Consider the following 11,133-nt stretch of genomic DNA (forward strand, 5'->3'; position numbering starts at 1 on the left):
CCGGAGTTCGCCCCGCGCGCCCCGACGCCGCCCTTTGAGTATCTGGCGCCGCTGCCCAGGCGCCCCGCCACCCACTCCTTCCCTGACTGACTCTTGCGTCCATACCTGGGGTGGACGGGTCCTTCGGGGGCAGGGGGACGGGTCTTCGGGGCCGCATCTGCCCCCCCGAGGGTCCCGGACGGCGTCTGACCCTGCCCCCCCCCCAGGCCGGGAAGCAGGTGGAGGAGACGGCGGTGGCGGCGGCGGCGGCCCCGAGGGGCCGCGTGGTGACCACGGCTGAGCCGGGCGCAGCCTCCCCTCCCCCTCCCGCTCGGTTTCCCAAGGCGGCCGACCCGGGCTGGGATGGCCCGACACCGCCCTACCAGCCGCTCGTGCCCCAGACGGCGGCGCCGCACACCGGCTTCACCGAATACTTCAGCATGCACACGGCCGGGGGCACCGCACCCCCGGTCTGAGCACCCCTGCGCACCCCTGCCCCATGGGCCGCGCACCGGGCCCGGCCGGGCTCCGGACCCCTGCTTTATCCTGGCCCCAGAGCTCGGCCATCCTGGGCCTTCCCAACCCTCCCCACCCCGCGCGCCCAGGTGGGGCGCACGGCGTCCCGCGCCCCCTTCCCTCTTGTGCCAAACGGTCCCGCGGGAGCCGCTTTCCCCGTCCCCTCCCTCAGCCCCTGCCCCGAGCGGCGCCGGATTCTGGGCTCCCGCTGTTCCGTGACCTCCGGCCCCCCGGTCCCCTCCGAGACCTCTGAGCCCGCCGGACTCCGGAAACGTGATGACCGCCGGGACCCTGCGCGTGACTCTCCAGGACTCCGCGAACGCGAGACGCTGCTCCTGGGATGGATGTTGCGATGCTGGTCTCGACCCCGAAACCCACCCTCGGATCTGTGACCTCGGACCCGCACTCTGTCCGCCCCGTCTCCATTCCGGGGGTCCCTGGCAGAAAGACTTTTCCCCCTTCTTGCCAAAATAAAGAGGATTCGTTGAGTTTTTATCTATAACATGGCTTCTTTTACATCTTGATGGTATTCAGCGGCGAGGCTGAGCCAGAACTGTTTCAGGCTCGGGACCTCAGTGTGTCCATCTGTGAAATGGCATTTTGGGACTGGAGACAGGGGCCTGACCTTTATATTGACCCAGCATCTGGAAGCACTGAAAATGATCAAAGATCTAGCAGGGCCCTCTTTACTGCACCGCTTTTTTCACCTTCCCTTTCCCAGACAGAGGTACAGGCGCCCTCCAGTGGCATATGCTCTGCTCAGCCACCGGGCAGCCGGAGTCGTTTTTGAGTGACGATCGTAGCACTGCGCATGCGTGACTCGCTCCCTTCGCAGGCCGAGGAGTTCGCTGCTGCGCATGCGGCTGGTAACAAACGGGCGGGGAAGTTTCCGGAAGTCTCCCTTGGCGGAGGGGTGGAGTTGGGCACTCCGCAGTCCTCCCAGGGCCGCTCTGACCTGCCGCTCTGCCACTTCTCGCCTCCTCTCCGCCCGCTCTCCCACAGCGGCTTCTCGTCTCCCGCCCCCTCGCCCTCCCAGCGGGTCTTCCCGGGGACGCTCTGGCCCTAGCGTCCCTTCGTCTCTCTGATCAGGCCTATCCGGCTCATGAGGGAGGTGCGGGTGGGTGAGCGAAGGGGGTGCGTCTATGGGGTCCGGGCCCGAGCCCCTGAAGACGGGCTCCGCCCCCAGCAAACGCTCGCGCCCCGCCCCCGGCTGGAGGAATCTCTTCGGGACCATCCGAACTTGGCCAGTCCGGGTCCGCACCTTCTATGGAGGTCCCTGCCGGCCGTAGAGCCCTTCGCCCCCTGGGGGCCCACCCGTCTGTAAGGTCCGTTTGGCCTGCAGCGGCCTGAGTCTGTAACTGCTGGACACTGTTTATGGGGGCCGGCTGCCCTATGGAGGCCCGTGTCTATAGAGGACCTACACGGCCCCTAGGGGTCGGCCCCGTCCATAACGACATCAAATACAGGGCCTTCCATCGGTCTGTAGGGCCCGCCCTTCGCCTTCCAGAGCCGATGAACAGCGGCCGTTCCCTTCGCAGTGACTACGTCTCCGGGACCTCAGCGTTCTACAAGGCCATGCTATGCCTATAGAGGTCGCATTTGCAGGGCCTGCAGCCGGTAGCGGGTCCTCTCCAGGTCTTTAGGGCCCGTCCCCATTCTAAGGGTCAATGCGGGAGGCGGCGATGGCCCCAGGCAAGACCCTGACCGCGGCCCTGGCCGTGGCCTTGTCCCTGCTGGGGTCGCTGTCCCCTGGGGCCTGGGCAGGGGACTGCAAGGGGCAGCGGCAGGTACTGCGGGAGGCGTCAGGCTTCGTGACGGATGGTGCGGGCAACTACAGCGTCAATGGCAACTGCGAATGGCTCATCGAGGGTGAGTGGGGCCGCGTGGGTCACTCACTAATTTGCTGCTAGTTCATTCATGTGTGCCTTCATTCACTCACCACATTCTCAGAGCCCGGTTCTGGTCCAGGCCTTTGGCTCTAAAATGCCTGATTCCAAGGGTTTGTTGCCAACTTGGGCCCTGCCCTGGAAAGCCTCCAAGTCTGGTGGGGGAGACGCACCCAGACCCAGTGGACAATTACCAGCCCTGAGCATATGTGAGGGGTCTTCTGAGTAACTGTTAAAAACTCAGGCTCTAGCCGGGCTCGGTGGCTCAGCCTGTAATCCCGCGCCTTTGGGAGGCTGAGGTGAGTGGATTGCCTGAACCCGTGGGTTCGAGACCCGCCTGGGCAGCGAGACCTCATCTCTACAATAAATCAAAAAATCAACCGGGCGTGGTAGCGCATGCCTGTAATTCCGGCTACTCGGAAGGCTGAGGCAGAAGGATCGCCGGAGCCCAGCAGGTGAGGCTGCGGTGGCCGGGAGCAGCCACTGCACTCCAGTCTGGGCTACCGAGTGAGACTCCAACTAAAAAAAAAACAAAAAACCAAAAAACTCAGGCTCTGAGTCCAATCACCTGGGTTTGAATTTGGTTCTACTTTTTTTCTAGCTTTGTGACTTTGGACAGGTGGGTTCCTTTCTCTGAGTTCTGTTCTCCTCAAATGCGGATGACGGTAGTACTCACCTCATAGGGTTGTTGGAATTAAATGAGACCAGATATTTAACATGTACATGGCTGATGCATAGTAAATGTTCAATAAGTGGTATTAGGTATTTAGCCAAGCAGGGTGGTATGCTCCTGTAGTCCCAACTACTCAGGAGGCTGAGGCGAAATGATCACCTTAGCCCAGAAGGTCGAGGCTATGGTGAACCATGATTATGCCGCTGCATTTTAGCCTGGGCAACAGAGAGAAACCCTGACTTAAAAGAAATTAAAGTTAATAAATGATATTAGACTGGACATAGTGGCTCACGCCTGTAATCCCAACACTTTGGAAGGTGGAGGCAAGAGGAGTACCTGAGTCCAGGGGTTCAAGATCAGCCTGGGCAACTTGGCGAGACCTCATCTCTACAATAAGTCAAAAAATTTTTTAGTTATACAAATGCCAAACATTATATTTGCTACTGGGACATAGCCCTGACCAAGACAGTTCAAGCAGTCACTGGTGACTTGGGACTTAAAGTCCACTTAAACACATTGATAGACAGTGATGATCCAGAGTGGTCTGTGAAGGAGGCCCACGGGCCTGGGAGAGCCCAGAGGAAGTACCTGACCTGAGGGTGCGGGAGAGCAGAGAGGCTTCCTAGAGGAAATGTCTGAGCTGAGACCTGAAGGAATGAGTCAAGAGGGGGAGGAAGAACAATCCAGAAAGAAGGACTAGCCTATCTAAGGCGCCCTACCCTTAGGGGTGTCCAGTCAGCGAGGGAGACAAACCCCCTCTCAGGGAGTGGAGAAGCCCAGAGAAGACATCTGACTTACTCTGGGATATAACTGAGACCAGAGCCATGTGTAGGAGGGAGCAGGAGAGCAATCCAGACAAGAAGGATAGTCCATGCAAAGGCCTAGAAGCAGGAGAGTATGATTTTTTTTTTTTTTTTTTGAGTTGGAGTCTCACTCCATCACCCAAGCTAGAGTGTGGTGGCACGCTCACGGCCACCCCAGCGTCGACCTGCTGGGCTCCAGTAATCTTTCCTCCTCAGCCTTCCAAGTAGCCAGAACTACAGGCTTGCACTACCACGCCTGGCTAATTTTTTAATTTATTGTAGAGATGAGGTCTTGCCAAGTTGCCCGGGCTGGTCTTGAACCCGTGGGCTCAGACAATCCCCTCACCTTGGCTTCCCATAGCACTGGGATTACAGGCTTGAGCCACTGTGCCCAGCCCTTTTTTTTTTTTTAAGAGACAAGGCCTTGCTCTGTTACCCAGGCCGGAGTACAGTGGTATGATTACAGCTCATCGTAGCCTCAAACTCCTGGGCTCAAGTGATCCTCCTGCCTCAGCTTCCTAAGTAACTGGGACTATAGGCGTGTACCACCATGCCCACTTAATTTTTTTTTTTTTTTGAGTTGGAGTCGCACTCTTTCGCCCAGACTGGAGTGCAGTGGCCGCTCCCGGCCACCGCAGCCTCGACCTGCTGGGCTCCGGCGATCCTTCCACCTCAGCCTCCCGAGTAGCCAGAATTATAGGCATGCGCTACCACGCCCGGCTGATTTTTTGATTTATTGTAGAGATGAGGGCTCGCCAAGTTGCCCAGGCGGGTCTCGAACCCGCGGGCTCAGGCCTAATTTTTTATTTATCTTTTTTGTAGAGATGAGGTCTCACTGTGTTGCCCAAGTTGGTCTTGAACTCAAGCGATCCTTCTGCTTGGGCCTACCAAAGTCCTGGGATTACAGGCATAAGCCAACATGCTCAGCCTCTCTCAGTGTGATTTTTAAAACATTTTTTTAAATGGAAAAAAAATTGTCTTTGGGTCTCATTCTGTCACCCAGGCTGGATGGCAGTGGCACGCTCACGGCCACTGCAGCCTCAACCTGCCATGTACAGGCAATCCTTCTGCCTCAGCCTTCCAAGCAGCTGGAACTACAGGCATGTACCACCACGCCTGGCTAATTTTTCTTGATTTATTGAAGAGATGAGGTCTCCCTAAGTTGCCCAGGCTGGTTTTGAACCTGTGGGGTCAGGCATTCCTCTTATCTCAGCCCCCCAGAGTGCTGGGATTATAGACGTGAGCCACCGCACCCGGCCTTTTTTTTTTTTTTTTTTTTTTTTAACGTGTGATATTTTTGAGGAAGTAGAAATCTAGTGTGCTGAAACAGAGTAAAAGAAGACAACCAGTGAGCCAGATGCCACAGGGTTGAAAGGAACTGAGGGGTAGGACTTTGTGATTTTAAGCTGTATCCTGAGGGCAATAGGGAGGCAGAAGAGAAGTCCAAAGGCAGTAACTGGAGAAGTCCAGGAAGGCTTCCAAGGAGGAGCAGGAGTTCCCCAGACAGGGGAGGTCATGGGCAAATGCCAGAGGTATGTCAAGGCCAGGATCATGCAAGGTCTTCCTTGGCAGGCTGTGAAGTGTGATTTTTATGTGGGGGCACTTGGGAGATGGGGATCGGTTTTGAGCAGGGAGAGGATATGATCTGATTTGTGTTTTTGAACTCTCTGGCTGCTGTGTGGGGTATGGATGTATGTTTCTTGGGAGTAAGCGTGTCTAACTGTCCGTAGTCTGAGGCCTATTCCTTTCAGGTTGAGGGGGAGAAAATAGAATACAGAGTATGTTTGTATGTGTGTAGGTGGTATAAATTGTCCTCTGGCCTTGAAGAATCCCAGAGTGATTGGGATTGGTGGGGCTAGACACAGATATTCAGCTCCTGTGTATTCACTGAGACAGTGCTCAGGACTGAGAAAGGAAAGTGCAGGAGTTGGGTGGACAGGCCTAGGGGAGGGAGAGGACTTATCTGGAAGTTGTAGAGGAGGAGACATTGAAGAGGGTTCTGAAGCATGCATAGGAGCTTATTGGGTGGAAAAAGAGAACAGTCTCTATGAAGACATGAGGGAGGCTGGTGTGTCTCAGGATCCATGTTTAGGCTTGCCTGGTGTGGCTGCACTGTTGACTTGGTGGTGAGGAGACAGCCAGAAGCAGGGGAAGAAGGGCCTTGACTGTCACACTGTGTGGTTTGACCTTTCTTTTGTAGTTGATGGGGAGCCACAGAAGAATTCTGAGCAGGAGTGGGCCATTGCTGTCAGGCTGGGTGGGGGCAAACTGGAGATGGTGTATTAGTCTATTTTGTGTTGCTATAAAGGAGTACCTGAGGCTGAGGTGAGTGGATTGCCTGAGCCCGCGGGTTCGAGACCCGCCTGGGCAGCGAGACCTCATCTCTACAATAAATCAAAAAATTAGCTGGGCGTGATAGCACGCGCCTGTAATTCCAGCTACTTGGAAGGCTGAGGCAGAAGGATCACCAGAGCCCAGCAGGTCGAGGTTGCGGTGGCCGGGAGCGGCCACTGCACTCCAGTCTGGGTGGCAAAGTGAGACTCCAACTCAAAAAACAAACAAACAAACAAAAACACTAAGCAACCAACCCTGGTACTTTTGTACCACGTTCACACTTTATCTAGTCCTAGTTCTCATAACATCCTCATAAGTATCTTGTTTCTGAGGGCGCGGGGGTTGGGGATCAGATTTCTGACTGGGATGGTGTGGAGGTTGGGTGGAAACAGGAGACCTTGAACTTAGGGAGGAACTTGGGAAAGGCAGATGGTGAACTGGCTTCCAGCAGACACTTGACAAAGATGTACTTGTTGTAATTCCACGAATAGAGCTGTATAGTTTGGTTGAGATGATGAGATTCTGGGAGGTCTGGTGTCTGGTCTGACTGAATGGTTCTTCTGCATTACCCAGACCAAGGGTAGGGATCTGTGTGTGATGTTCTCCGGGGCTCTGGCCAGAGCCAGCTTCAGTATTCTTTCTCTTGTGTAGCTCTTCATTTCATCATCCAGCATTTCCTGAGCCCTTGCTCAGGGTCAGGCTCTCAGCTGGGCAATGCTGTGGACAGAGTTAGGCCCAGGTCCAGGCCCTGCCCTGGGGGCCTCATAGGCAGGGGAAACAAACCCGGACATAGATGTTCCAGGCCCAGAGGAATGGTGGTTATAATGAGATGTGGGAACCCCAGAGGATGGCACCTAACCCAGCCAGGGGGCATTTGGGAAGACTTTCTAGAGGAAGAGAAGTTTGCTGGAGGGAAGGGAGATTATGTTCTAGACAGAGGAAGAAGCTTTTGCACAGGCCCAGCTCCTGATAGGGCTGCAAGCAGTGGGGTGGTGTGAGAAAAGAACAGACAGGTTCCAGACACCAAGTTAGGGAGCAGGATTTTCTCCTAGCGTGGTAGGAGTCATGCAGGGCTTTTAGGCAGGGGAGGACAGGGCCAGAATGAGTTGGGAACATCTCTTAGGGACCTGTGTTAGCGCAAGACTGTAGGCTTAGAGGCCAAGAAGGAGGCTGGATCAAAGGTCCTGGTGAGAGAGGACAAGGGCTGGACAGGGCACATTATTGAACACTCTGGTTCTGGGCTGGCAGGTTAGAGTCACCACCTCGTTGAATGTTCACACTGGCTGGGGTGGATGGGATGAATTATCCCCATTTTACAGTCAAGGAAGCTGAGACTCAGCCCACGGAACTGGCCCAAGATCACCCAGCCATTATGAGTGGTGGATGAGTATTTCCAGGATCCAGATGAGTGCTCTGAGGTCATGGAGGAAAGGGACTGACCCTGGGTCCTCCAGCAGTTCAGGGGCAGAGCTGGAACCCAGGTCTACTAGTTTCCCTAGCCCAGAAGACTCCCCTGAGCCAGTGGTCTCATGGAGCCCTCTGGTATGGGATGTAGAATGAGAGAACTTTCTGGAACCAGGACCTGGAAGAGAACAAGCACAGGTGACAGTGTTGAGGTAGTGGCACTTACTACGATATGCTAGGCCTGTTATAAACACTTTACATGCATTATCGCCTCTCACATGGTCGCAGTCAGATGTCAGCTGAGGCTACGGTCATCTGAATGTTCGCCTGGCCGGACATCCAAGAAGGTCCCTCCCAGGGCTGGCAGTTGATGCTGCCTGGAAGTGCAGCTGGGGCTGTTGACAGGAACGCCTGCGTGTGGCATCTTCATGTGGCTTTGACTTTTCACAGCATGACAGCTGTGTTCTGAGAAGGAGCATTCTACAAGGCCCAGGTGAAAGCTGCCAGGCTTCTTATGGCCTACCTTTAGAAGTCCTAGAATGTCACTTCTACTGCTTTTTACTGGTCAAGCAAGTCACTAAGGCTCTTCCCAGATAAAAGGGGCAGGGAATTAACTCTCACTTTCAGTGGAAGGGATGGCCTAGAAGTTTGTCTTCTTTCTGTCCTCACTTTCCTCTGGGTCATTTCCTTCTCTGGTTGGTCTTGTTTCCACCTCTCTGCTTCTCTCTGGTTGTGTCCCTGTGTCCTGTGTTTCTCCCTCTCCTTCTCCCTCTCTCCCCTCCTCTCTCCCCCTCCCTCCCTACCTCTCTCTCCCCCTACCCTCACCTCTCTGTCTCCTTTTCCTGTCCATATCTCTCCCTTTCTCCCTTTCTTTGAGGAAACAGATCCAGAAAGGTTAGGTTATTTGCCCAAGGTTGCCCAGCTAGTAGCTAGTCAGTGGCAGAGCTAAGATATGAGCTTGGTGGTCTGGCTGGAGTCTGTGCCCCTAGCCACCACAGTAAGCAGAAATGAGACTCTGGGTGGGGATGGGGGAACTATGATGCTCTAAAGATCAGTCCTTTGCTCAGGGGGGAAGAAATGAAACTCTTTCCTCTGAGCTCTATTCAGCCTGGAGGCCCTTTCCTGCTGGGAGTACCCCTTTGCTAGGGCCTGGACCCCAAGCCTCTGGCTTAGGTGTGTCTGAAGCTCAAGCATAGAAAGGAAATGAGGTATCAGAAGCACTGTGACTCTGCTCTGTCACCAGTGTGGTGGGGTATCCTCTGGCTGCACTTTATTTTCACATCTGAATGGTACAGGTGTTCAGCCTGATCTCAGGAGTCTTTTCCAGGACTGAAATTGTAATTCCTTCTCTGGGCTCCTATCCTTCTGGCTGTCACAGCTCTGACTTCCCTTGGCTATGAGACTGGGAGCCCTTCTCAGATCTGACTCATCCTTGAGCCCCCGAGATCACCCAGAGGAGGGCTTGGTGTTTGTAGGTGGGCTGAGTGGAGATTTTGGGAGGCCAGTTTTTGGTTTTTGAACTGGCTCCTCTGTGCCCATTTCAAGCCCCAAGTCCTCGGCACCGGATCCTACTGGATTTCCTTTTCCTGGACACGGAATGCACATATGACTACCTGTTCGTGTATGATGGTGACTCCCCCCGAGGGCCGCTGCTTGCCAGCTTGAGCGGGAGCACTCGGCCTCCACCCATTGAGGCTTCTTCGGGCAAGGTTAGTGGGGACAGGGGTTGTGGGGCTGTGGCCGGAGGATCTAGGAGGGGTGTGAGGAAGAGAGATAGATCCACAGGGAAGTGAATGAGAGGGGGACAGAGAGATAGCAAGAGGACATCAGAGAGAAGGACAGGGACAAAGGAAGGTGGCAAGAGACAAAGGATATGGGGTTCTGGGTCCCCAGGTCAGGTGGAGGCAGGAGTGACCCACCCTAGAACCCTGCCCACCTTGCCTGACCTACCTTGCTCCTGCAGATGCTGCTGCACCTCTTCAGTGATGCCAATTACAACCTGCTGGGCTTTAATGCCTCATTCCACTTCTCCCTGTGCCCGGGTGGCTGCCAGAACCATGGGCAGTGCCAGCCTACTGGTGTGTGTGCCTGTGAGCCAGGCTGGGGTGGCCCTGACTGCAGCCTGCAGGAATGCTCAGCCTACTGTGGCAGCCATGGCACCTGCGCCTTGGTAAGCCTGTTCCCATCCATGTCCCCTGGGACCCTGATCTATGACCACACCCACTACATCCATCTCCTAGATCTGACCTTGGTCCTGCATAAAACTGCCCCCACCACTCTCCCCTCTCCCCTTTCCTTCTAGATCTCATCCCCAACCTGTTACTCCAACCCCACCTTACCTTCACCTGCAGGTCCTCCCCTGCTGAGCCCACTCTGCCCCACTCTTGCCTGTGAATACAGCCCTCCTTCCTTCTGCCAGGCCCAGCTCCCTCCTCCCACCCAGCCACTCTGTGTGACCTTGGCTTCCCCTGCCATGACTTCTGACTTTTCACAGACCTTGTGCTAAACCCATGGATCTGGACCATGCTTTGAGCCCTTCTGGCCTTGACCTACCCAAATTTGAACTCTTCAAGGCCAAGCTGAAAATTGACCTAACTGTCTCTTCTTTAACCTGTCTTCTTTCTGCCTGTTCTCATTTTTCTCTGGGTCTTTTCCTTGTTTGGTTGATCTTTTTTCCACCTCTCTGCTTCTCTCTGGTTGTATCCCTGTGTCTTGTGTTTCTCTCTCTCTCTCTCTTTCTCTGCCTATCTCCTTTTCCTGTCTCCATCTCTCTCCCTTTCTCTCTGTTTCTTTCTTTTTCTGTCTTCTCCATTCCTGATCTCTTTCCTTCTCCCATTCTGCCTTGTCTGATTCTGGTTTTGTATCCTCCCCTGTCTCTCTGTCTCTTTCTCTCTTGGTATCCCCTCCTTTGTGTCCCCTTTCCCTCAGCCCCTGGGGCCATGCCGCTGTGAGCCTGGCTTCCTGGGACGTGCCTGTGACCTGCACCTTTGGGAGAATCAGGGGGCTGGCTGGTGGCACAACGTGAGTGCTGGGGATCCTGCCTTCTCTGCCCGTATTGGGGCGGCTGGTGCCTTCTTGTCCCCACCGGGGCTGCTGGCTGTTTTTGGAGGTAAGCAGACGGGGTGTTTCTGGGTTCTGGAGGTGTGGCAGCCTATGGCCAGGTCTTGAGACAGTCTACCTTCCACAGGCCAAGACCTCAACAATGCCCTGGGTGACCTCGTCCTGTACAACTTCTCTGCTAACACCTGGGAGTCCTGGGACCTGAATCCTGCCCCGGTATGGACCTCTTCTCTGCCCTGGAGGAGCCTGTTCACTTAGTTAGACCCAGCTAGGACCCCAGACTGATCCTTTATCACCTATACTCCCCCACCCCCACAACTTGATAGAGGAACCTATTTTTCCCTTTCTGCCTTTTCTCTCTCTGATTTTTTTCCTTCCTCCTCTCTCTATTTCTCTTTCTGCCTCTTATTTTTCTGTGTCTCTTCTGTGCCCCTCTCTCTCTCTCTCTCTCTCTCTCTCTCTCTCTCTCTCTCTCTCT

General features: G+C 54.9%; 2 protein-coding genes across 2 annotated transcripts in view; both read left to right on the top strand.

The window, feature by feature from the left end:
• TMEM145 (transmembrane protein 145) overlaps window positions 1-997 on the top strand; it is a 9,507-nt gene extending 8,510 nt beyond the window's left edge. The window contains exon 16 of the mRNA XM_021714681.1: window positions 663-997. Within this exon, the coding sequence (XP_021570356.1) occupies window positions 663-748 (86 nt within the window). The 3' untranslated portion in view covers window positions 749-997. The remainder of the gene's footprint in view (window positions 1-662) is intronic.
• A 539-nt stretch (window positions 998-1,536) lies between these two features.
• Window positions 1,537-11,133, top strand: part of MEGF8 (multiple EGF like domains 8) — a 49,205-nt gene continuing 39,608 nt past the window's right edge. Inside the window, exons 1-5 of the mRNA XM_008062432.2 lie at window positions 1,537-2,364; window positions 9,141-9,304; window positions 9,559-9,765; window positions 10,524-10,704; window positions 10,783-10,871. Of these exons, the coding sequence (XP_008060623.1) occupies window positions 2,163-2,364; window positions 9,141-9,304; window positions 9,559-9,765; window positions 10,524-10,704; window positions 10,783-10,871 (843 nt within the window). The 5' untranslated portion in view covers window positions 1,537-2,162. The remainder of the gene's footprint in view (window positions 2,365-9,140; window positions 9,305-9,558; window positions 9,766-10,523; window positions 10,705-10,782; window positions 10,872-11,133) is intronic.

The sequence above is a fragment of the Carlito syrichta genome, unplaced genomic scaffold (assembly GCF_000164805.1).
Source record: "Carlito syrichta isolate Samal-C Ts95f unplaced genomic scaffold, Tarsius_syrichta-2.0.1 Scaffold305703, whole genome shotgun sequence".
Lineage (NCBI taxonomy): Eukaryota > Metazoa > Chordata > Mammalia > Primates > Tarsiidae > Carlito > Carlito syrichta.